The sequence below is a fragment of the Molothrus ater genome, chromosome 4 (genome assembly GCF_012460135.2).
Source record: "Molothrus ater isolate BHLD 08-10-18 breed brown headed cowbird chromosome 4, BPBGC_Mater_1.1, whole genome shotgun sequence".
NCBI classification, from domain to species: domain Eukaryota; kingdom Metazoa; phylum Chordata; class Aves; order Passeriformes; family Icteridae; genus Molothrus; species Molothrus ater.
In genome coordinates this window covers 5,828,399-5,855,277 of record NC_050481.2, presented here as the reverse complement: position 1 = coordinate 5,855,277, position 26,879 = coordinate 5,828,399, and the positions used below count along the sequence as shown (strand labels likewise).

General features: G+C 42.1%; 1 protein-coding gene across 1 annotated transcript in view; it reads right to left on the bottom strand.

Annotated features, from left to right (window-relative positions):
- The window catches only part of TRPC3 (transient receptor potential cation channel subfamily C member 3), a 33,235-nt gene extending 9,943 nt beyond the window's left edge, over nucleotides 1–23,292 (bottom strand). The window contains exons 1-4 of the mRNA XM_036382209.2: nucleotides 22,668–23,292; nucleotides 13,978–14,749; nucleotides 5,655–5,840; nucleotides 1,073–1,237 (exon numbers count right to left, since the gene is read on the bottom strand). Of these exons, the coding sequence (XP_036238102.1) occupies nucleotides 1,073–1,237; nucleotides 5,655–5,840; nucleotides 13,978–14,749; nucleotides 22,668–22,891 (1,347 nt within the window). The 5' untranslated portion in view covers nucleotides 22,892–23,292. The remainder of the gene's footprint in view (nucleotides 1–1,072; nucleotides 1,238–5,654; nucleotides 5,841–13,977; nucleotides 14,750–22,667) is intronic.
- Between the last annotated feature and the right edge of the window lie 3,587 nt (nucleotides 23,293–26,879).

The following is a 26,879-nucleotide window of genomic DNA, read 5'->3' as shown; positions in this document are numbered from 1 at the left end:
TGAGGAATATATTTACTAAAGATATTAATAGAAAGTGACATTTCAGAGAATAATGAGAGTAACAATTACATTATTTTCATAAAGGTTTATCTTCAAAGTAAATAAATATTTAACCCAGAGAAAAGATCAGGTTCCCTTCAAATATGTAGATGAGAAAAACCTTATCCTCTTCGAGATGAACTGAAAGAATGAAATATAAAATAAACTCACATTTCTTTGCTTTACACTTGCTTGGGAAATAAAATTGAAAGATCACATTCAGCACAGGAGTAAACGTACTAAAAATTTTTTTAAATGTTAATGCAACAGAGAAATCTTCCTTCATCTGATATACCAAAGATCACTGAATACACCTGATTTGCAAACAATTCACGTGCTACAGACCATGAGGATTTCAAACAAACTGCTGTTCCTTTCCTTGTGAGACCAGCAGCAAAGGTGGGAGCACCCTTACGTGTTAACATATTTTTTAAAAGGTAAGAGTTTACAGCTATGCTTTTTTGACAAATACAGCCCCACTACATGGTCAGAATGATGGATTTAATTTAATTTCTGCTCTATGGTTCAGCTGGCAAACAGACCTCCGAGGGCTGGGATAACAAATATTTTACTTAAGATTAAGTTCTGCATCAGTAAAGCCAACAGATGTTCTGTTAATGGTTTATATGGGAACAGCATGAGACCTTAGGATGCCACCAGAGGAGACTTAATAAAGAATCTGAGTGCTGACTTTCAAAAAATCCATGTTACCAATATAATAAATTACACAGCAGATACTGTGAGGTGAGCATAACCTAGGGAAACTTAAAAAAGAAAAAAAGCTCTCTGAGAAGGTTATTATTCTCTCTTCAGTTTAATGTTAGTTTATAGTCATACTTCATCACTGCGGTCCCCTCCTTACAGTGCAAGTAACAAAAGCCCCCTTAGCATCTTTGGGCACGAGTTTAGGGATTGCTAAAAATATCATTAATTAGTTAAAATTTGGAAGCAGCAGAAGTTGCATGTTGACTGCCAGGAAAGGAAAAGCAGCTCTGAGAACAGCACAAGACACATAATTTATAAAATTCAGTACCCTGCTACATGGTGCAATCCAATAACCAATGGCTAGAAAGGGAAGGCCCAGTGCCACAACCAGCACCACCAGACACTTGATGGCTATGGTCTGCTCCCGTAATCCTGAGAGATTTTCATACCAGATTGTCAGCAGCTGTTGCTGACAGTTTGGATGGGCCACAAACTGCAAAGAAAAGGAAAAAGAAAGAAAAACCAAGACATGCTGTCATTAATAAGAAGAGTTACATAACTGCCACATGCACAATTGCAACCACCTAAGGTCTAAATCAACACCAGTTATTTAAGAACCGTAGCTTTTTTCTCATTCCCTTTTGAACAAAGGTTAATAAAGAAGAAGCTGCCACTCCTAAGAGCACGTGGGACACCAGTTAAGCACAAGGTGGAGCAGCCTGGTTTCACAGCAGTTTGAAGAAACCTGGTAATACACTTACCAATAACTAGTGAATGAGAATAAAGAAGGCTAGGTGTTTCACAAAAAAAGGTTTGAAAATAAATCTGATAACTGATAATTTGTGTTGGATTAAGAGTGAGATTTGATGTCAGTTGGTTATACTCTGGAAAAAAGAATGAAAATACTGTAAACCTTGGATACCCATTTTATTATCCCTTGTACTCTGCAGAGATCATTATGTACTACATAGACTGTTGTTTGCCAGGTCTTGCTTGCAAAACTCTATTAATATTCCAAATCTCATTAAAAAGTGCATAGAGTAGTAGTACAACAGGACAGACTTCCTAAAGAAAATCAAATTAAATCATTGGCAATGAAAACAGGGAGCCTTAAACCTCTCAAGAAGAGCAATCTGAAACTGCTGCATGAACTTTAAAAAGGAAGGCAATCTTCATACTTTAATCTACTTTGCTGTAAAATTAAAGTCCCTAAGCATTTTAGTATGTGATGCATTAAGCAGTTACTTCACATATTACTGCAGTTTGTACATAAAGTGGAGTGGCCAAGAGAAATAAATAAAGAGATTGTAAAAAAGTTCTTTAAGAAATTCATGTCGAATCCAACTGCTTCTGTTCTTTTTATTAGGCTGTCACTTTTGAAGCTTATGCACCATAAAAACTGCCAGCCTGGCCCATTTGAGAAGAAGAGATTGGGTTTTTGTGTGTTTGTGCATTCTGACATATGCCCCCAGCCTCTTCTTTTGCTAAGATAAATTTCATTGTCAACTCAGGACATCAAAGGGACAAATCCCACAGCAGATTAACTGTGGACAAAGGCAGGAAAGTAAATAATTATTTCAAATTACAAAGACATTGGAAAAATCAGGCTTAAAACTGTAGGGAAGAGGAGGGAAGAAACACCCACATCATTCCTTCTGTTACCACGGGGAATGGGAAGAAACATTAAAGGAGCTTTAAGGAAGTTTACCCAGGGCTGGGAATCAGCCCATGGGCCCTGTGGCACCTCATCCAGAGTTCTGTGCTGGTTTATTCTCCTGATCTATCAACATTTTCATCTGACACTAAGAGGAAATCTGCTACCATTTCCAAAAAAATTAAAAAAAAAAAAAAAAAAAAAAAAAGAGAAGACTTAGTGAATAAGATGCCAAGAGTTATGGGCAAGATCTTCTCTGGCAGTGAGTCTAAAGGCTCTTGAGAGGATCTTAGTGACTTATTCAACTGCTGGCAACTGCACAATGCGCACCACTTCCAAGCCCTCGGAGCGAGTTGTGTCACTTCTCGTCCATAAAAGCTCTGAAATTCATCCCTCCTCTCTCAGTCTTTATTGAAATACTTGAACTTATGATTATGTTTGTTTTATTTTCAGCAACTTTAAACTATGCCCACCCCTGCTGCGTGTGTCTCTGTTTTACCTGTATTTGCCTGCAGCTTCATCTCCTCCAAGGGCAGTAGGTTCACATCGGATTTTACCTACTGCTCACAGCATCCTACAACCTTGTTCTTCCTGCATTTCCTCTCTCACTCTATTTTCCATGCAGTTTCTCACTTTTCATTACATGTGTTGAGCTTATTATCACATGTATCTAATACTTTCAGCTCCAAGCAGAACCTCAGTGAACAAAAATGATGCATGAGAACAGTATCTGGTCACTAAAAGAAAAAATATCCCAATTTTAATGTAGCTGCTTTTCCAAGCATAATTGACAGTAACACTTCTGATGTTTTCAGTTTCATGACCGTGAACCAAGTAATCAGTATGTAAATATTTTTCTGTATGACTCAGAGTGATTATGTTATTTATTTCTGTCATCATAATGGCTGGGTTTAGATGGAGCAAGAACAAATCCTGGCACACTCCGATACACTAACACACAAAACACAATGAGAATTTTGCATCTTCTTTCTTATCTATCAGTTGAACACTTCAGGGTTTGAAAATTAACTCCTGTGATTTTATTCCAGCTCTTATTGATTTCACTTGGAAATTCCATCCTGATTTTTGTATCAGCAAGAACTGCAGATTAGTTGGGCCAGTTGCAGCTCTTCTCTGGAATTTTGTTGGCAATCTAAAGACAGAGTTGAGACACAAAACTAAAAGCACTACTATGGCAGTAATTCAGCGTACAGAGCAAGATTAACTTGTTCTCTTTTTTTTATTTTCCTCTCGTAATTCCCTTAGTCCTTCCCTATTGGGGCTGCAGTTTCAGTCTGAACCTTAGCTTCAAAATCAGATCATGTTTAAAAGATGGGCTCCACTTGGGTGCAGTACCCAGGGCATTAAGTGCAAGAGTTTCACTACTAATAGAATTAAAAACTCCCTTCCCCTAGCAGTGAGGTTCTGAGCACATTTGCTACTTGTCACATGTTTTTTCCTGCCTCTCGTCCCTCTGGACAGGGCATAGGCTCATTACCTATTTCATGGACCTGCTGCTCTGTTTGGCTGCACTGCTGGCAACAGGGCACTGACCTTGATGGACCTGACCTGGAAGCACAACTAGAAATACAGAAAACTAAGGAAACCCACCACACCCTTGTCTGCTCCCTGTGGTGAAAGGGTTAAAGTAGTCCCATGTGGAGCTCCCACATCTGAATCTGTTCCAGTCAGGATATCACTAGAATCCACCACAGCTCTGACAGAGCAAATCCCAGCATGAAAGGACCACCATGGCAGAGACATTCCCCTCCTTGCCATGCCCTGTGTAATGGCCACTTACAGCGAACTGCACATGTATGGTAACAACTCTGCACCATCTATTTCCTCCCAACAAGATCAACAAGTTTGCTATGAGGAATTCTCTTTTTTTTTTGGTATTATTTAGACTTCTGCTATTCTTAACAGATCAGTGTGGCCCTTTGCTCAGCAGTGAATTTCATCAGTGACAACACACTCATAAAAGAAAATCACAGCCTTCAGTGTGAAAGCTGAGAAATGAGCATCAACAAAGTTTTGGTACACATTACACTGCAATAGCATAAAGAAGTATATATTTAGACACTAAAGCATGCTTATGCACTTTGATTTTTTTGCCCCAGTTCCAGTCTTTTAAACTAGTTTAATGCTTGTATATATTTACCTTGATTTTTGGCAATTAATATGCATTTATCTGCTGTAGACCAATCCTTTACTGGAAATGATGATTTGTTGCTTGGCATATGTGTTTACAATTCTTATTATCAATCTTTTGGGGCCGTCATAAACACCAGCAATCCGCCTTTGCTCTGGCAGGGTCCTTACAATTTGTTTTATATGGCAGATTGGCTCAAGAGGTGGCCACAGAACACAGGGTTATTTATTCTGAGAGACACAAGGCTTCTTGTGGAGATGATGAAACTATAATGGCTGTAAGGAATGGAAGTGATGCTAATCACACAAAAAGGTAGCTGTAAATAATACATAGGCCCTGCTGTACTTCCTGCCTCCTCTCACAACAGGACACAGTATTAACTATTTTCTGTGCTAGCCTAATGTGGCATCTTGAGGAGAACAACATAGCAATACAATAAAAACTACAGTGAAAGGATATGTATTTATGTCAAATATGTGATGCATAGCTCCTTTTCTCAACGCATAACATTCATCCACAAAATACAAACTACTTTGAGAGAGGCATCTACTGAAAATGCTTGCCAAAACACCACCTTTGTACCTGTGTTTATTGAAGAACTGAAATGAATTGACCAAGCAGCCACAGACACATTCCATGCATTTCCAGGGCTGAGTTTTAAAATATTTTTAAAGGAACAAGCATGGTAAATCACATGGAATTTCTCACTACAACACACAGTTGCAGATGAGTTACTTATGGGTTGAAATCAACAGAGACTTCTCTTTGGAGTAGGTATTATTGCATTAACTGACAGAAGACACAGCCTGAGTGTCACTGAGTGAAAATCTGGCTCTACTGAAACACCTTTTGAGTTATTCAGGAGAAGGACCTGACCAACTGTGCAAAGCCTGGCTAGCACACCTCATTTATGTCATTACAATCTCCTGCCACTTCTCAGCAGTGGGAAGTAGATTAAACTGAACTCCTTCATTACAGTCCCCTTCTGCCCTGTGAGAGCCTTGATTACTCACCCCACGTCTCAGTTGCGCATCTGACCACCTGCAGAAGGGAGGAGGTGGCACTGCCCTGCTGCCACAGTGCCCGAGAGCTGTGAGGAGTTACCTTTTTGACTTCGTACTTAATGGCCAGCTTGACGCGGCTCAGGGACGCTCGGTGCCTCTGCGCCTCCAGCGGCTCCGCGTTCAGATCCCCATTCAGAATGGCCTCCACCTCCTCCGAGTCCCGGCACAGGTCCAGGACGCCCACCACGAAGTCCTTGCACTGCATGGACAGCTTGCGGTAGTCGTTCTGGAATGGGAGGGGGACAGAAAATGGCCTGTCACACATGTGCTTATGAGTCAGTGGTGAGGAGAAGAGGACCTGTACAAATTGATAAAAATGAAGTGTTGGATTTTTACCGTGTCACTTTTGGAGTGTATCAGATATTACAGAATTTTCGTACAGCAGCATCGTGGGAACCCAGAACATCCCCTCTGGCTGTCCAGAGCGGCCAAGACCCCTGCCAGGGGGCTCAGAAGCCCTGGCACAGAGCCCAAAACACCTGTGGGTTTGATTATGACCCGTGGAGCAAATTACCAACCTTATGTGAAGAATAGCAAGCCACAACAGTTTAGGTAGAATAATAGTGAAGTTATCACAGGGTGGAAAAGTAGATTTTGGGGTTTCTGGCATGGGGGCTCAGGAGGCAAGATGGAGGCATCTGGGCATGTCCAGCCTTTCTCCTTCTTCTTCTTGGCCTCCATCTTCTGCTGTGATGTTGGCACTTCCAGATGGGTTTAGAGTAGCAGCTCACTGTCTAACATAGGTGATGGGTATTGGGAAGCAATTGTAAACATTGTACACATAGTTTTTAGTATAAAGACATAACACTGCCCCGGGGGCAGGCAGAGTGCCTGGAACTGTCCTGCTGGATGGACCTCAGCAGGGCAGGAGAAAAATTTTATAGATAAGGGAAAATAAACAACCTTGAGACCAAGAACTGAAGAGCTCCGACTCATTCTTCAAGTGCTCAGGCTGGGAAAAGAGACTTTCAACATCTCTTGGGGTCACAGCGACCACCAAAAGATCCCGAGGGAGAATCATTCATTCTCTGACACAAGGTCAACACCTAACAGCAGATGTATAACAGAGCATGGGAGCATACACCACTATATAAAAATAACCTGGATGGGCAACAAAGGGCAGCTGAAAATGTAACAATTTCACAAACAATGCAGGACTAGGACTATTAAAAAAGTAACCTCATTGCTGCAAAAACTTTGCTGACAACTAATGAAGTAATTGTCTGTGAGGCTACCAATACCATTTAGCTCTTGCTACACTGCTAAAGTGGCTGATTGCTCATTACTCTGATGTACACCAGGTACATTTCCCCCTTTTTCCTTTCCTACCTTCTCTTGGAATGTCTCCCACCCAACAACTGGCACAGTGGGTTACAGAGTAACTGCATAGAGTAACTGCAGGACAAGCTTGGACACCAGCGTTGTGGGCAAAATACCCCAAATGTCTGGTAAGAGTGCTCTGGAAAGAACAGGAGAATTCATCTTCCACACCTGTTCAGTCTTTCCAAGGACTATCATATCAACATCAAATATTTGCTTCTCTCTAATCTTCCTCCTCCTCTGACAAAATATTTGTGGCTGCATTTCAGAATTTGTAGCTAACTCTGTAAAACATGCACATCTGAAATTTTGCTTGTACTGTTGTTTATACTTATAAATGTCTCCCACCACCTCTGTGACATTACCTATGAAGTTTTATCTTGATCTCTGCTTCAGCACAAACCTCAGTCTTCATTTTTGTGTCCATGTCCTCTCAGACAGATTCCTAGAAATTCCATACCTGAGAAGTGACCTCTGATTTCCTCACATGAGGCTACAGCTGGAGGAGGAACCTTGACTGAATCTGCCAATTTTACCTTCAGTGCCCAACTAGAAACAGCACAACTACCTTTTTCAATTACTCCATAGCTTCAGGTTTTTTTTCCTCTGCCAGACCACCAAAACACTCATTTGAGCCCTCTGCCTCTCCATTTTTCTGTTTTACTGTTCATTTCCAGGTATTGCCTTTACAAAATCACTTTTTGAGGGTGTAGAATTTCCCTTAGAGGTGCCTGTCTTTTCAAAAATGTTTCCTTACTGCTTCTGCCCTCATAATTTTCTCACTTAAACTTTTTTTTTTTTCCTGAAACCCTCACTTCTTCCTCCTTTCCTAAGTAATTTTACCTCCTCCAAAACTACCTACCGGTAGTTTTGCTAAATTTTCAACTTAGCATCTACACAATGAGGCAGAGAAACTAATGTGCTTTCAGTAGTTTCAAATTATTTTGGGAAATGATGGGAAAAGAGGCTGCATAGGGTAAGTGCAAGAATCAGCTATCAATCCCATAGGTCAGATTCAGATATGAATCCAAATGAAACACTACTGGAGACAAACAAATACTCCTACAAGTTGTGCTATTACACAAGACTAACATCCCTGATACAGACTTGGAAACAACCAGTTCTAATCATAGACCTTAAACAGGATCCTGTTATTTCCTTGGTCATAGAGGACAAATTAATTCAGTTGTCAGTGCAGCAACAGGATGTAAGGTTATTTAAATTTGCTTTTGGTAACCAAGAGAAACAGGACAGAAGACCCAATTATAAAAATAATACTGGGATGTGTGATGAAATTCAGTGAAGGGATAAGCAAGGTAATGTATGACCAAGATTTAGGACTTAGAAAAAGGCAACGTGTTGTCTCATATATCAGGAGTTCAATTATCATTATAGTGCAAGGAGTCCATATCACCAGAGTTTCATACCTCCTCCATGTTTCTCACAGGCAGCTCCTCTAAGCACTGACTGCTCCTGGTCCTTGCAGCAGCCAACTGACTCCAGCTGCCACCAATCCACTCTTTTATAGCACTGCTCTTATTGGCTGCAGGTGTGGCTCCAGCTCCCACCAATCCACTCTTTTATAGCACTGCTCTTATTGGCTACAGGTGTGGCTCCAGAGCCCACCAATCCACTCTTTTATAGCACTGCTCTTATTGGCTGCAGGTGTGGCTCCAGAGCCCACCAATCCACTCTTTTATACCACTGCTCTTATTGGCTACAGGTGTGGCCTGTTAACATCACACCTGCTCCTGATCTTTAGTAATTGGTCCAGCTGCAACTCTTTAGGGGATGCAATTACATTCTCTACCACCTTCATTTACCCATACTGTATCCCCCTACAGCAAAGTGTCATAAAAAAGCTAATCAAGGGAGAGAAATATATTTGCCTGCATGGAGGTCTGAATGCAGATAGAGTTTTTGCATGAAATGTGATTATATCTCACACGCTACAAAGATAAAAACCCTGCAAAAGCAGACTCCAGGATGGTGGCTAGAAAATAGCAGCAGTCAAAAAAAAAACCAGGAAAACAACAAAGAGGAACAGTCTTTCATGACAGCCTAGTCAAGAAAGAGCTTCATCACAGAGGCCAAAACTCTAAGTACAAACTGCTAGAACAGGTTTTTTATTATTCAAGTGCTTTATGATGTAACACAACCCAAATTTTGTCCTTGTATGAATAAACATGTGCTGTCCAGTTGCAGGGAGAGGCTTCAATTACAAAGTGTTTTCTCATTATTTTGCTAATTGTGAAGATATGGAAAAAGAAATAGTGGATTTCTAGTAGTCAGGAAATAACAGTTATTTCCACACTTTGCATGTTTGCCTACCACGAGAGTTACCCAGATTTCTTCTAATAGCAGTAGAAGAAGAGTAGAAACATGAATGACATGTTTCTTCATTGGTAGATACTCCACTTGCTTATAAAAATTAGGCTTATTGCCATATAAGATTAACGATATCATGGATGATGTTTTATTCTGCCACATTTAAGGAATAAATACAGCCTACATTATTCACAAATGCTGTTATGAGAACTGCAAACCAGTACATGCATTCTCAATATCCCACTCTGGATTTGAATCTTATAGCAGGAAAACTTGTCAGATTTCCCTCTCCAGGTCTTTATTTACCTATGTATTAGCAAATCAAATTTATCCCAGTCTATCTGATTGCTTTACAGAATTAAACAGACAAACAGTACCTGATTCTCAAACAACTTTCTACCTCTAGGGCGTTGTGTGAACATCAGAAATTTTAATCTATGGTCCCAGTCATCCACATCACCTCTGCTCACTCCTGAGAGCATACAAATTAAGCCACCAGATCAACACTAACAGTTGCACAAATATCTTGGTAACATCAAAAAAAAATCAGCCTGCACCCCGTGTTTCCAGTTCCCAGGTGACTCTGGGACATTGAGGCCAACTGACAATGACTGGAAATGCAAGGCTGTGTCTCACAAGCAGTTTCAGAGGACTCTGACACACTTCAAAAGCTGCACCTCAGCTTGCCCAAATTTGTGTGTTCTGTTCTCCTCCTAACATCAAGAACTGCCCTGTGAATTCATCTGGAGTCTTGACAAATAAAGTAGCAGTCTGTGTGCAAAGGACGAAGCACACAAACAGAAAACCTTCAGCTGATTCCACTCAAGATTTGTAACCACTGCAAAGGAAATTTATACTGAGCCATCATAGGCAGTCAAACAAAATGTAGGGATCTGTGTTCTGTTACACTCCTGCAAGCACCAAAGCTCACAAGCAATGCACAACTAATTCACAGCCATTTCACTGAATCATAAATTTATGTTATTATCTGGTAAAGGGCCACTTGGATATTACATACATGGTGAGTTTGCACGTGTAACTGTATATGCAAATAAAGCACATAACTGCACTAATGGTTATGGATCTGGGCCCTGTCCTTTCAAAAGCTGAGCCTAAACCTAGATCAAGCTTGCACACTCTTTGTTAGTTCAGCTGAGACAACACTATGTAAATTTACTTGGAACACTGACAGATTCTGCTTTTAGATGCACATCCACATCTTCCCTTGGTTCAGTAGGAGCTTTTAGCAAAACTGGGAACAGGGATTTTTTTTTATCCTATAGAAAGCAGGACTACAACCTTTTTGATCCTTGCCAGAGTAATTTCAGCTGGGAGAACTGAGCTTGCTTACACAGGACAGTATTTAGTTGAAAGCTGGTATAAAGAGATAACCACGGGGCTTTTTAGCTACCTTGTCCTCTCTCTTCCTATGGTGACTCCAAAGGAAAGTTCCATCAGCTGTTCTGACTGCCAGAAATCCTCCCTTCCCTGGGCAATAACAGCTTTAAAGCTCTCAGGGAGGAGGGTGAATATCAATTAACTTCAGTAAACCAACCCCAACACTCCCCAAGGCAAGCTGCAGTGGCCACAGTCTGCTAAAAACAGGAGAACAGGAAAAGATTAAAATCGGGAATATTTGTACTGCAAAGTACTTTGTGGTGCTACTGGAAAGGAAAAGATAATTCTCCAACTATGGTAATGGTCACTTTTTTACATTAAGACAAGAAACAGTTCCAGTTTTTACAATTTGGTAGCATTCCTGACCAAGATCAAACTGAAATTCCTGATGCCATCTGAAATCCTGCAGGCAATCCCTGGAATTAGGAGACCAGGGGGACTAGGAACACCAAGTCAAGTCAGAGAAATACTGTACTCCCTGCCCTGGCCATCAGAGAATTGAATAGAGGAATACATGGGAAGAAGACAAGTGGACACAAAGATCAGAAAGGCTCAAAAGCGTCAAGAAGAAATAAATATAATAGATGGAGAGCAAAAGGACAAACAGCAGCTTGAAACAAGGATTTCACAATTGGAAGTGAGGAAGCTTGGAGATGAAAGGAGTAGAAGGAAAGGGTCTTTAAGGCTCCAGTTTCCTCATCTATTTTTTTTAATTTTCAGTACTTTTTTTTTTGCTAGTGTCGTGCATCTTCCAAGAAAAATCAGGGCTCTGTGGTTTCTTTGAATCCTTTATCCTAAAGGAAAATAAAATAAAACCTAAAAATCAATGTGATGAATCAGGTTTTCTTGAGGAACTGACTGTCATGAAACAATGTCCTAAGTCACCTTCCCACTTTTCTAATTCACTTGTGCCAACACTGGTTTGTGCATTAGAATTTCTTAGTGTAAATGATAAGCAAGAGGGGCAGACTGGGCTTTGCATATGCAATGGATGTTAGGTTCAATTTAACAAGCATTCACCAGGAAACTTGGCCCTCAGGTGTTTTTCAACAGGTTGAACCTATGCTCTTTCTCTGTGGGAAACCCACCCAGAACAGTATTTTCTGTAGGAGTGCTCTGCATCCTGGAAGTGGAGCACGCACAGGAAACATCATGGCCCTTAATATTCCAGAGCTACTGAGAATAAATCATGACTTGAACAGATTTGTCCATTTTTTTGTTGTGAGAGAGATGAAGTACTTTGCCCACCCTGAAACAGTTCTGCTCAGTGCTGTGCTACAGATGGAATTTGAGTGGAATACTGGAGAATTTGCAGTGATGATCCTAGAGGAGAGTGCAGCAGAAGACTGCAGGAATGCAAATGCTGGATTAGAAGCCTTCTCCTCTGGGATGTGACAAAGCACACAAGTTATCAGCCAAACACCTTCAGATGACAGATCTGTAGGGAAGAAAGCACTGAAAAGGGAGGTGCAGACGGGAGAACTCCAGGGAAACACTCAGTTCTCCCATCAGGCTTGATAGAAACAGAAGGGAAAAAAAGAGAGATGACGTCAATGAGGACAGTAATTACTTCACTGGAATGTTTTGACATTGATGAGAAGTTGGAATTTCCATGCCAGCAAGGAGTCTGGGACAATTTTTACTGTAGGTGCCAAAACTGAATCATCTGATACACCTGGCAAGCTTAGTAGCCATGAAAGTGCTATCCAAAAATACTGAAATCTGTGAAAACAGTGGATTTCTTGGGGTTTTAGGCATTCCAAAATAGCAGGGAATTACCATTTTAAAAACTGAAATAATTTTTTAAAGCTCTGGTTTGAAATGAAAAGCTCAATCAAAAAAACTTCACCTTTTCTCGTCCAAAATTTCAAGCTACTTGTTTTTCTAATGAAATTTGTATGCATGGTATTAGTATCTGTAAGATGGGAGTCTCCCATGAATTTCTTTCCACTGTAATTTTTCTATGCAATTCTAATCACTTACATCCTTGCCTAACAAAACCACAATGCAGCTTGCCCTAATTTAGCTTTTGGTGGCAGGGTACTTTTTCATCTGAGGAAAAAGAAAAATCTGACATTTTTCCCTGAATAAATACATTGAGGAAGTATTCCATTAATTTGCCAGGTTACACAATACACAGCATGGTATGAGTGAGTTCCTTCAGCAAAGAAAGGAGAGGAAGGGTTAAAGCTGAATTTTACATTTCATCAGCGTGTGTTATAATACATTAATCCTTCTCACCACTGAAAATTTATTTTTTAAATTCTATTTTAACTCACTCAGCTGAATATGGACCTATTCTTTCTCAGGATTTTTTTTCCCTCTTCTGTTAAATTTCACTTGGTTAATTTCTGCTTGTCCTTCTCTGGGTTGTCGGATATTCCTCTGAGTACTCCACAGGGTAAGCAGTGTGGAGAGGTTAATGCATCTTTTGTTTCTCTCAGATCATCTTTCAAGATATTCAATGAGCAAGTGGTACCCAACAGTGGCCTTGCAGACCCCCAATAAAGTTGCTGCTACACCAAGAGACAATGCTGTGAATATCTCCACCCATGGAGAGCAATCTGCCGTTCCCTGAGCCAAGCTTTTCTCATTACAAGCAGTCTACTGGGGTTTGGCTGCAGGGGGAGAAGAGAGAACAAGAGGAAAGGTCCTTCTCAAGGTATCCAACTGAACAGAAAAAGAATTAAAAAAAGCACTGGGCAACAGTTAACTAAGCCATTAATTGAAATATATAAAGAAGTCAGGGCACTGACATACAAAACCAGATACAGCTGAAAACCAGGAAAGACCACCAACATCTGTAAGCAGACTAACAGCTGGTTTTGAACATGTGACATTCCTAAAAGGTGCATCCAAAAAACAACCAGTTTGGGTATTTTTAACAATTTGGAGACATCAAAATCAGTACAAATTAAGAAGAAGGAATAAGGTCAGTGCTGCAGTGCCCCCAAGAAAAGCCAAATGTTTCTGCTTTTTGTACTGATATTACTCAGCATTTGTAACTAAGAACAGTCCTTGTGTGCTGCAGCAACCAGAATTGTTTCCTGTCTGCTGCAAGCTTATCAGAACGCACGCTTTTTCCAGTTTCCAATTTTACCAAATTTCTCCAAACACAGCAGGTGCAAAAGCAATTTCATCCATTAAAAATTCCTTCTAAAGGCTTATGTATCAAGAATAAAAGAGACAGTAAATGCATGAGAGTATTTGTAATTGAAAAAGTAAAAGCACAGGGAATCATTTCAGCATCTAAGGACAACGTGAAGTAGCAGCAACTATAAAACAATAACAAAGACAGAGAAACACAAACCCATTACCTTGAATTCTTTTTCAATGTTGGCCAACTTGGCAAGTTCATTGCTGAGTTCGAGAGCAGTGAGCACTGGATCTTCGCTGGAGAGGGACAGATAAGCCGGACTGGCCAGTCCTTTGTACGCATTTATTCTTGACCTAGAGTGACTGAAAGAATCATGTTTTTGCTTCTCTGTACAGTCATTACATTTGCAGAAATAATCATGAGGTCTTTCTATCCTCGCTCCTTTCATCAACAGCATGTGTACGACTTCGTATTTTTGGCAGTGGGCGGCTAAAATGATGGGAGTGATGTCTGGAGAAAAGCGGGTACCGTCTTCGTCATAGGAATAAAAATCATCATCCTGGAGCTCCTGCTCACAAGGGCTCAGAGTCAGTCGCTTGTTTACCGAAAACCCAGGATGATTCAAAATTGCTTCCACTATCCTAATGTAACCCTTGCTGATTGCGAGCAGCAGGGCATCTCCAATCCGTGCCAAGTTCTCTTTTTTTAACAGAAGTTCTGTCACCTCCAAATGTTCGTTCCCCACAGCAAGCTGCAAGGCGTTCTGGCCCATGTAGTCAACGCAGTTGACATTCAGCGTCTTGGACTCCTCGAGCATTTTGCGCACCACGGGGATGTTGCCGTACTCGGCAGCGTCCAGGAATCGCTCCTCCTCGGCCGTCAGGCTCGTGCCCCTGTTGTTGAACATGAAGGCCGGGCCCCGGATGGCCTGTCGCCTTCCCTTCTCCCTCATCATGGTCATCCGCCTCAGGGACGGGCTCTCTTCGATGTACCTAAGGAGAAAACGAGCTAGAGGTAACAAGTTTTCACTCTGGTGGTAATTTGTAACTTCCAATCCTGCGGCTGCAACAACTTATTTTGTGCCTTGTCCTCCGCTCATTTCCTGACAAGCAGTATCCTGAATTGGGATTGCTCTTGCTTGTCTGCAATCTAAAGGCACTCACAGGCTCAATGCCTCGGGCCACTGCTGTTCTCTTAGCATGGTCAAGATTTATTAACATTTTTCATTCCTTTTAAGACATCGCTCCTCTTCAGAAATCCCTCCCATATATAAAATGATAACTCATCTACTGCTTTCAGTAGTAACTAATATTATCCATCACAGGCATTCAAGCTGATGGTATAAGTAAGGCAATACTTAATGCTTACCATGTTGTAGATCACATAAAAGTGAGGTGAAAACACATTTTCCTCAGGATGTCCTGCCAAGCAACACATGATGAAGCCTGATCATAGCTTCTTGTGTTACTACTAGAAATGTTAAACCTGGAAGCTTCTACTCACAAGTCACTTCGGTCAAATTACAGATTTTTTGGACAACAATACTACATACATATTCAGCAGACTTTCTACAAGTAAACTGTTCACAGGTTCCAGGCACCAGGAGTCATCCAGTACAGACTGGGATCAGCTCTCATTCCAGTGGACTCCTGCAATGCTGTGGATTGTGCTGGGCCTGTTTCTACATCACACATTTCAGGAGCTGAGAGGGTCTGTGAATGAAAATTAGGATAACTGCTGCACTAGAAAGAGGAAACCTGGGCGTAGGAAAGTGAAATGTTTTAAAGGAAAATGAGAACCAGGGAATGTGTCAACTCTCCACAGAAACCAGTTGCAAAAGAATAAAGAGGGAGGAAAGAGAAGGGTAACAGGTGAAAAGAATGGGTGAGCAAGCTAATTGGGCAAACACAGAAACTGGAATTATGAACCAGTGAATGTGCTCAGAGAACAGGCAGATTGGATGCTAAGCTGGATCTAGCAAGGCAAGGAAACAAGAGAGGGGTAGGGAGGTTCAGAGCAGTGAGACTGGATAGAAATTGCAAAGAGAAGGGACCTTGGATAGAAATTGCAAAGAGGAATGAGAGGCTGAGGAGCAGACACGGCCCAGCTGGAGCAAACAGCAGCAGGAGACAACTGCCTGGCAAGGTCAGCAATCTCCCTTGCCTTTTCTAGTCCAGCTCAACAGTGAGGAAGGCAGCCTCCAGCTGCTATCAGTTCATCCAGTAGCTCAAGAGACAGAGATCACTTGGGATGATTTCATGGGCATGGAGACACCAAGTGCTGCTGATAAACAACATGACTTCATGGAGGGTGTGCTTTGAATACATACAATGCACTATATATATATATATACATACACACACAATACCTAGAGATAAAGAAATCTTTCAAGTTCCAAATTTGTTTCTTAGGCCCTACGTGCCTCTGTTCCTCATCTTTAGAAAAAAGAACAGTTGGCTCCCATCTTACAGGAGCATTGTGAAAATTAATTTTTTTTTTTCACTTTGCTGAAAAACTCAGACACAGGAGTAAAAAGCCAGACAGAAAAACTGAAAAGGAAATTAATCCTTCTACCCTCAGTGCATTAGAAGAGATGTGAGTCCATGTAATGAATGCCAAGGGCAAACCAAAATATTAAACAGCCCTTTTTAAGCAAACACTGTCAGTCTGCAAAAAAGAACCAAGGGAAAAAGTGCCACACACACCTTTGGACACGCAAGGGCTCTGCGTTAAAGTGGACACAGTAGCATCTGCATGGGCAGCTTTGGAAGATAAACATCCAAACTGATGCAGGTTCAAACCCACGGACAGAGAAACAGCCTCCTAAGTGCTGTGGGGGTTGATTTTTGTGGGTGTGGTCTCTCAACAACGAGCTCTGTTGACACTGCACAAAATACGCCCCTTGCCATCTCTGGATGTAGCACTGCCGGCCCCAGGAGTTCTCACTGGGCAGAACTAATTCCATCCAGGTTGTAAGGACAGGCCTGCCCTTCCAGCTATCTACATCCCAATGTACAGTCCTAATCACTTGATCACAGCTACAAACACCCTAAAACCCAGTCCAAGCCCTGAGCGTTTCAGTGAATGCAAACGGGCAGCTCAGTTGCACATCAAGCAAAGAGACTGTGAAACTCATTAGCAAGGGCAGGTCTCTCCTGGGATGAAGCATTTGATCTTTTTACCCTGTTATCTGTGGCTGGCATTTCTGGACTACCTGAAATAGTCTGAGTGGCACCATGGAATAAGCAATGTTAACTGCTATTCACTTTTTCAAAGATGTGGCAAAACTGCTCAGGCAAACATGACATGATCCATTCTTTCTTTCTTTTTTTTCCCCACTTCGATACCACTTTCTTTAAATCTATAAAAAAAGCTGCATAACAGAGAGGATTTCTAACTCTTTAAACACAGAATTGATTTAATGTCTTAAACCTCAGGCATATTTCCCACTTAGGAGTACTCAGAAATAAAGACTTGAGCCCAGAGTGCACATCGTGAACAGCCACAGTGTGCCGCTATCTTATTCCCCAGCAAAATCAGAATTAAAACCAGATACGTTGTCTTCTCAGAGTTTCTTTTTAAAGAAGATCTTCTTGTCTTTGCCGTTGCACTTATCCTCCACATCCAAAACCACACAGATACAGAAATGTAGTGTTTAATGCTATGAAGAAAAAAAAGTTATAGCTATTAAAAATGTAACAAGGACAAAACAAATTGACTCATGCTGACTTCTTGCTTTAAGAAGACTCTAAACTGCCAATTTGAATCTCATTTATGTTTTATGAAATACACAATACATTTATTCTTATATATTCAGTTTAATTTTTCAGCATAATTTGAAATATGACAGTTATTTTCATTTTATCTACCTCCCTTTCAAACCCCACTATCTGGGTTTTCACTGAGGTGATTCATCTGACCTCTGTAGAGACACACACATCCTTTCAAAAGTGTCCTCTCAAGAGTGGCTTCCTAGGAAGGAAGATATCCTTAACTGGAAACCTTGTGACAGAAATGATGGATCTGAAGTGACTGCAATACTTCTCAAAATAAGGATGGACGATGCTTGGTATTTTAATGACTAAAATATTGTCAAGACATCCCAAAAAAAATTTAAAGCAAAAAATCTTGTGCAGCACCACAGGGCCACGAGGCTGCTGTGTTCATCCACACTTCTCCCCTCTTTTTTTCCACTTTTCCCTCAGCAAATTCAAGGACCTCGAAGCCAGCATAGCTCTGGTCAGAGTAAGGCATGCAACAATCAGGTACAAGGTCTCCTATTCCATTTTCTGCTTTCCTTTTCTTACATCTAATACTTTAGCTATCCCAAACTATGAATAAAATAGTTAGGATTTTAGTTTCCATTTTCAGCATATTTTATATTTATTATTTGCCATCTGAAATAATCAAACCAGCAAAATCTCAAGTTGCATCTCTCAAAATCATTAGACTGGCTTAAAAATATGATTAAAATAGAACTAAGTGTGCATTAATTAGTTGTGTTCTATTTGCAAAGCCTTTAAAGTTCAAATACTCAGCCTTGTCTCTGTAAGGTACTGACAATCTAATTTAAAAAAGAGGGAAGAAGAGATGGGAATCATGATGCTCCTCCTCCCAACTGTTCCAAATAGTTGAAAGAACACATAGACAAAAACATCAAGCTATCTGTAGAATGCATGGCAATAAAACCACAAAAGAACCAAGTAAGAAAAATGCCCAATTATTCTGTATTAGCCAGTAGAGATAAATAAGGATGGAATTGGAGATCAGTGATGTTAACTGAATGAAGCACACCTGTCCCACCACATCTGGACACGTTCCACTTGGCCCTGAGCCTGCAGCAGTGAAGCAGCTGCTTTGAGGAACGGAAAAACTTGACTGGAAAGAAGGAAGAACGTCAGGAACTGTGCAGCAACCTTCAGGATCAGTTATTCCTCAGCTCTGCTTTGCAGCAGAACTCCCACACGAGTGAGGCCAAGGCTCCTAAAGGAGCACATCACCTTTCCAGACCTTTACCTAATGACAAGCATCACAAGCTGTCAGACGCAGCAATGTTGTGTGTACTCTGAACAATTCATTGGTTCATTACAGATCTGGTAAATAAGACATACAAAAACCTCTCCTACATTCTAACATGTTTATGCTTAGCTCAAGTATTTTCATTTAAAATGTATGACCTTCATATGGGAAATAAAAAATTATTTAAAAAAAGATTTTCCATGGAACAATCAATGCCCACTTGTCTCCTGTTTTACTATGACCTTACACTGCCTCATATCCTTGCCTGGTCACAGTTATTCCTACAAGGAATGTACAAAGCAAGACATTTGAGCAGCACAGCAACTGCAAAGGGCTAGAAAAAAGCACAACAATCTCTCTGCTTCGGCCATGGGCTGTTTCAATTACAGATTTCTGCTGTGTTACTCTACCTATCCCTTTTCATGTTCAATCTAGAACTGCAGCAGAAAAGAAATGTGGGATGAAGAGTTGACCTGAGAATTCCTTTTTCCTTATCCCGCTCGTTATCTACAGCAATCCAAAAGATTTATAGTCTTGTTTCTAAGTCTACTTTTTAACACTGCACACAGCATAAGCAATTTTAAAGGAAAGGAGAGTAGGTGGAGAAACAGAGATTTTATCCTGGGTCTTGCCAGATCCATAGAGCAATTTGTGCCGAAGAACAGGCTGCTACTCTCCCTGAACTATCACAAGCAATAAAAGATGGCATCAACAATTTACAAGCAGCTTACCCCCCTGCTAAACTACAGTACATGAGTGATCATGAGTCTCTTCTAGCCCTGAAAAGGAAATGCAGCCCAGTGGTAACAGACAGATCTGGTAAGCACATAATGCCAACAGCTCTTAAAAGAAACAACACCAGAGTCAGCCGAGCAGGAGATGCAGATTGTGCCTCTTGCTCTACCAAAGGTCATCTCTGAGGTCCCAGTTTTAAAATTAAAGACCCATAATCACCTTACAGAAGTGCTCAGACACGCACACACACACAAGAGCAGTTGTAGCTAATGTCTCCTGAGATTTCTCAAAGTAAGCCATCTCAAGTGTTTTATTTGCTACTGCAACAGAACCAAACAGCTCTTCCATGGGAGGAAGCAGCTCCTGGCTCAGAGCAGGACCACAAGCAGTGCTGGAGGGGCGATCCCCCATCCTCACTGCCTTTCCCAAAGGAAGGCTTTCCCATCTCTCCCATCTCTGCTTCCCATGTGTCAGAATGGGTCACCGGTAAATTTGTTCCTTCACCACTAAAACTGGCGTCGCCTTCATGCACGCTGGCTCATGTTCCAAAAAATCTGGGAGTCCCTGCACCAAATCCAAAAATGCATGAAATGAGAGCTTCCTTTTCCTTTCTGTGAGCTACTGCCTGGGCTTTCCAGAAGAGGGAGGCTAATTCAGCTGTACAGCAGAACATAAATCAGGCCAGCTGCAAGATCTGACTGAGGTCTATACTCTCCCACTGGTCTGAAACGACATAATCCATCATCCAAAATGCCCTCATGTCATCTCACAGAAGTGCTGGCTCCAAACTGGAAAGATTTAGTCCAAAAAAATGGAAAAAAAAACTACAGTGAAATATCAGGAGGAGGGGTACATGCACTTAGGGGATGGAACAAACTCCTGCCCCATAAAACTATTCAGAGCTTTTTCTGACCATTACCCTTCAATAACTCCTCAAAGGAAAATACCAACCATCTGAATTCCTGTGGGAAAAAAGGGCCATATATTGATGGCAGGAGGGCATCTATACACGCACAGAACAAGGCAAACATCTCACCAGGAAAGAACCAAGTTAATTCTCTGTACCAACAAAGAACTGTAAAGCTCCTTTGAAACTTAGTCCATTCTTTGTGTTCTGTCTCTCCAGCCAGAAAACTACGCTGTGATTTTCAGAGAGACTCAGGAAGTCAGGTATCTGATGCCTAGTACACTTAATTTACAGGTCTTGTCTACCTTTTTCCCACTAAGACATAGAGTACCAAGTATTACCTCCAGTCTGCAATCTTAGTGGGAATCCGAGGTTAATTACTTTTTTTCCCAGCAATATTTGGCACAGGAGGGAGCCGGCTGTACACTGACAGGCACTTTGCACAGGCTGCTGCTTCCAGAGATTTCAGAACCCAGCCATGTCTGCCTTCATGGGCAAACTACTTCACATCTTCCTGCCTCCTTCCCTTACACCTTGTGCTGAATATTTACACTACAAACCCTTCCAGCCAAGGACTCTCACCCTGGGCCTGCTAAAGCCTGACATGTGTCAATCTGAGCACATCAGGAGCAAGCTGATGCTCACCTTTACCTCATTAACATGCTCAAGGATTTTAGGCACTAGCACCCAGCCCAGAATGTTACTCCAGGAGAAAAATCCCACTGCTACACCAAGGATGACCACAGTGACATAACAGGGAAAATCTAGTTCTGTGTCTTTTGCCTCTATACCCCAACAGTTCAACATACTCTCACTACATTAACCCATGTCAATTCTTTTTTCATTGGGCTCACAGATTCCCAGGATATCAAGAATTATCTACCAGAAACAATTCCATGAGACAGAGCTCACTGCAGGCTCAAACACCTACAGCTGTGTAAACTGCACTCCAGTTTGATCCCCCCCGTGGTGTAGTATCCATTTCTTCAACACAGGAATATGTCAATCTCTCTAGAAGGACACTTGGGATCCAGAAGTTGAGGACTCATAGCTTACAATTCATCTGAACCAGCTTCAACTGTCTAAAAATAATGTGTCCAAGTCTCTTTTTATGGCAGATAAAGACAGGCACCTCCAAAAAAGAAGATAAATGGCTATGCTGCTTTTCCCACTGCTATTTCTGCTCCCATTCCATCATCTACATGGGAGTCTAGACAAGTAACTCAAGCACAACTAACTTTCTGACAGCTGAAGACATGTGAAAGACCAATTCACTCCAAGTGCAAATTGCTGGGCACAGGGTATTTGTGAAGAATTTCTGCACAGGGACGGTAAACTCCACTTTTATTTGTGGTTATCCCATTCTAAGCATTACCCTAATTATTTCTGTATTTTACAGTTTTCTCTGGGGTGATTTTAATTAAGGCTTCTACAAGTGCTGAATATCTTATCTTAAAACTCAGTGTTTGCTATCCGGTAATTAAAATATTTAATTAAGAACTAATTGTTGTCATGAAAACATAAAATAGTCAAGCAATCCTCTGAGGTTAAATCTACCTAAACTGCAGCATGTTATAAAAATTAGTGAATTATTCATGGACAACCTACATTTTACAAGTCAGGGAAAAGAAAGTTAACATCCCTACAAGTAAAATTGAATGCATTTATTTTGCAGCAGGTCTAGTTGCATGGGCAGCATCTCTTTATATATCTACATAGATAGATGTTTAGGATTGCACCTTTGAAAATAAACAGATATTTCAGAAAAGCACATCCAAGCAAGGTACCATAAGGTACCTCTCCAGAACTAAGGCTTTTCTGCACACGTGTCCTAGATTTCTGTGGGGAATTCATTTTTATCTCAGCATAGCTTTTAAAAGCATCTAAGAATAAAAAAGCAGCATTAGCAACGGGTTCTTTAAACCTTAGCCAAGCCAACAATTGGTCAATTCCCCGGCAACTGCACTTGCATCCAGGGAAAAAACAAGGAAGGCATGGACTCTTCCCTGCCCCGGCACAGACCTGTGCCCGCCTGACGCCGAGGAAGCCGAGCCGGGGGCTGGTGAGGGGGCCGAGGCCAGGCCGGGGCCGGACGGCGGCACTTGGAGCCCCTCGGGGCGCTGGGAGCCGAGCGGCCGCTGCCGGGGCCGGCCGGGACGGGGCCGCACCCCCGGGCCCAAAACTCGCCGGGAGCCGCAGCCCTGCTCCGGGGAAGTTGCCCCTGCGAACACCCCTCGGGCCCCACTTACATGGTGCTGGCAAAAGGTGGGGGCGGGTAGTATCCGTAGGGCTCCCGGAGGGTTTTGACAGCTCTTTGCGGCGGCGGAGGGGGCTCCGGCCCCCCATTGACACCTCTCCAGCCGCGGCGCCGGCGCTGCTGCTCCTCTTCCTCTGCCCCTTCCTCCTCCTCCTCCTGCTGCGGGGGGAAGGTCACTCTCCCCTGCTCCTTGCTCTTCCTGCCCTTGCTTGACATGGTCAGGGTCCCCTTAGGCGGCGGCGAGCGCCGCTGCTCCCACTCCCGGCCGGCCTCGTCCGGCAGCGTGTGCGGCGGGAAAGGAAGCAGGAGATGGAGAAAAAGACACAAGCCCTGCTCAGCGGGGGATAGAGCACCTGGCGAGGACAAATCCTTCACCACAACCCCACGGCCACCCCGCCACCCGTCGGCAAGCCGGCGCGATACGCAGCCCGGCAGCGGGAACCGAGAACTACCGGCGAGGCGAGCAAAAGACAGGGCTCCCAGCGGCAGCGGCGACTCTGCCCCCCTCTTCCACCTCCTCCTCCGCCTCCTCTTCTGCCTGTCATCATCCCTCGCTAGGACAGCATCATCACGGAGACAGCGGGGCTACGGAGAGTGCACCCGCCTCCCGCAGCGAGCGCTCCGGAGAGGAGGAGACGCGCCCGTCCCACCTCCGCCCCTCAAGGCCCGGAGCGGGGGGGCGTGAGGGGGCGGTGCGCTGCCACAGGAGCGCTACAAATGCCCCTCAGCCGCCCGCTGCTGTTGCTGGCTTGCGGTGAACCCTGCTCCCGCCGAGCCGGGCGTGAGGGGAAGCCCTGGGGCGGTGCCCGCCGAGCCGGGCGTGAGGGGAAGCCCTCGGGAGGTGCCCGCCGAGTCCTGAGGGACCCCGGAGCCGTGAGGCGGGGGTCTGCCAGCAGCAAGGTAGATCTGGCCAAAGCGGCCCAAAAGCGGCCAACAGCCCGACAAAAGCTGCGCAAAGCTCGGCAGGTGCTCAGATAAATATGCAGCCCCACATTGGAAACAGGTGGAGTTAAAATTTGTAGGTAAAAAAGAGGCGCTTTTGACTGACTTACCGAGCGAGCTGAGGTTCCCCAAAGTGTTTCAGATGTCTCTGCCTTCGGCTTGACTATTTTATTTCTGTGTGGTGCCAAGCTGAAAAACAGTGGGAGGATGCTGAGATGCCCATGGCATATGATCAGAGCAAATTATGCTCTATAGAGCCTAGTCACAAAGATTCCTGCTGTAGAGGCATATTACCTCTTTCCTTATTAGGAGACTTTTTTTTTGGTGCCATATTTCACAGGCAATATTATTTTGTGAGGAAAGCCCCTTTACAATCAAGGCAGACCCTGTGTACTTTTTTTATGCACAGCATTCAGAATGGTAGGTACATATGGAGTGCGTGTGTTAATTTATGTATAGTAAAGCCTTTACTTTGTCTGCATTCTGCTGAGATGCCAATTTTCTCTTGCTTTAAACTTTTTTAAGCAGTATGGGTATAAATTTCCATGCAACCATATTCCAAATCTGCATTCAGGTGCTGCTGAAGTTGAAATTTATTTTAGCTTTCCTATTACTTCAGAGAAAGTGGACTTGTTATCCACCTATCACCACTAGGATGAAATTCTCATTTGTGAGCATCATCAGGTAGTATTAGTGTAAAGTACTTATTAACTCCCACTGTTTTCAGTACTTTCTGGTTTTGCCTTTGTTGTTTTCTGCGTGTACAAAGTTTGTCCTCGTGAAGCACAGGAAAAGCCAACCAAGAGTTTCACAGAGATAACTTTCCTTGTGGCTGTGAAGGAAGAAGAAGGCTTTGTTTTCATCAGTTTAATTAACTTGCATCTTGAAGTGTTTAGGGAAGTGGTTTTTTATGTCTTTCATCACATGCAGAAGCCCTTTGACCTTCAGTGGAATTATGTGCATAACAGAGCAAATTTTGCTTTCTAAGAAGCTAATATATAATGTAGCTACTGTAGCTCTGAAGTGATTGGGGTTATTAGTTTTAGGCAGTCGAGGTGTTTAACCTAATTATGCATCTGTATTAGTGTTATACATTTTAAAGCACAGCCATGCAGCAATCTGTCTGCATCAAACCTTGTCTTCTTGCAGGGATCCTTTGACTCAAAAAATGGTACTGCCCATATTGTGTTCTTTTTATCAAAAAATGTTCTCTGTTATTACAGGGGGGCTACAGGAATGGACTTTCAATTGCCTTGAGTATTTCCCTTGAGAACAAGATATAAAAGTACAGCTGAAAGTCAATGAGAAATGCACTTGCCTCAAAAATGTCTGCTCAGAGCAAGGCTTTCACATATCAAGGTATGTTTGGTTTTTTGGAGGTTTTTTGGTTTGTTTTTTTTTCAGAAATAGATAGGAAATGTTTTAATATTAGTTTTTAGTTTTAAGGAAGTTTTATTCTTGTTTTCTCCATTGCATCTCCCATGAATAACTTGAATTGTGTTCTGTGGGCTGTGTTTTTTCCTAGTTTGAGTCTTGTGTAATAGAGATTGGTTTGCTGTCCCTATAGTGAAAGGTAATGTCCATTCTTTTTATCCAGATATTATCACTGATAATACCCTGGAATTCATCCTTGGAAGGATGACTTGGAAATCATCCTTGCAGAAACCTTCATGATACATCTCTCCATTTCAAGGGGTAAGATGATAACTCCCTGAGTAATCTTACTACTGAAGGACAAGGGTGGTGCCAAAACAATTTACCAAATCCTTTTTTTTTCCTCCCCATACTGTCACAGAGCCACCAAGCTGAAATACACAGTTCCTAAGATCTGTTTAGATTAAGTGTAACATGCCCCTTTGTTTCTTTCCATGATATCCAGCCTAAAACCAGCCAGCATGGCAACAAGAGAATCCACTGCAAATCTCCAATGTACTTTGTATGGTTATAGTGTTAGAAATAATGCATATTTCTCATTGGGATATGTAGGGTAACTACCTTGGTCACAGTGAAGGGCTTTATAGGAATTTTACCCCAGCTGGAAGTGTCAGGCTGTTAGCATTGGAACAGGGATGTGAGAATCCTGTCATGATTAAACTTCAGCCATCACTGCCTTACCTGACAGTAAGAATTTAATAATCATTGCTGTGTTATGGTTGAGGCTCTGAAGTTCCAAATTCAGACAAATAAAATGCATGAAGCTGCACTTCTGAAACAGCAGAACAAGTGAGAAATCTGAGTACTGAAATTATGCCTACGAAATCCTGGTCAGGGCTGAATGTCCCAGAAAACTGATTTCCCTTCATGGCTCATGTTTTTGAAAACATTTATAATTTCATTAATGCCAGTGTTCTGAATGCTTATTCTTAAAAATATTTCGTGTTATCACAGTATGAAATAGATGTCAACATAGCCAAGTTGAAGAAAGTGAGGGAGAAAAGATGAATAAATTTGAAATACCAGGCAGAGCAAGGCAGGCAAGCTTGTGCTGGCTGTAGATTGAGCTGGGCAAAGACTTTACAGTCAAAGGCTGTCAATCCAGTACATTTTGTGAATGCTGAGTTGAATTTACAGGGTTTGGAAGGGATGTTGTTTTAATCTAGAAAAATGCTTCCTGGAAGTTGCTTAGACAGGAGTGAAGTAATGAAAGGAATGCTACCCTGAGAACAGAGCAGGGGCAGAAAAGCCCCAAAGAGTTACAGTTAACAAGGAAATAGAACAGGTGTGGTATTTTATTACTCAAGGTGTTAGATTATTCATCATTTTCCTTTAGAACATGGATTTAATGCCATAACTATTTCATGTTTGGTTTGGAATTGCAGTCAAAACACAATCCCTCATTCTTTTCACCAGACTGACTTGATGAAGCCAAGGTGGAGTTGGAGTGGGACCGAGCATTGTTTATATGGATACATTACTCTCTGGCAGAATTTTTGTGTCCTCCTCAAAATTATGAGATATATACAACTCAGATCTCAAAATTTCCCTTGGCAGTGTTCTTCAGCTGGAAGGGAATGCTCAAGAGAGAGCTTTTCTAAATTGAAGCAAAGTGTCTCCTAAGAACCCTCAGCAACACCTTTCCTTGAAATATTGTCAGCAATACAAGTTCTGTATTTCTATCTCCCATTCTTTTTCAGCTTCTTTCAACTAAAGGAATGAAGTAAACACCTGAAATATGAAAACAGCTAGCACAGCTAGAATTTATTATAATAAAATAGCAGGAAATATATTCAGCTTCTTAGACTAAACTACTATAGCAATAAGA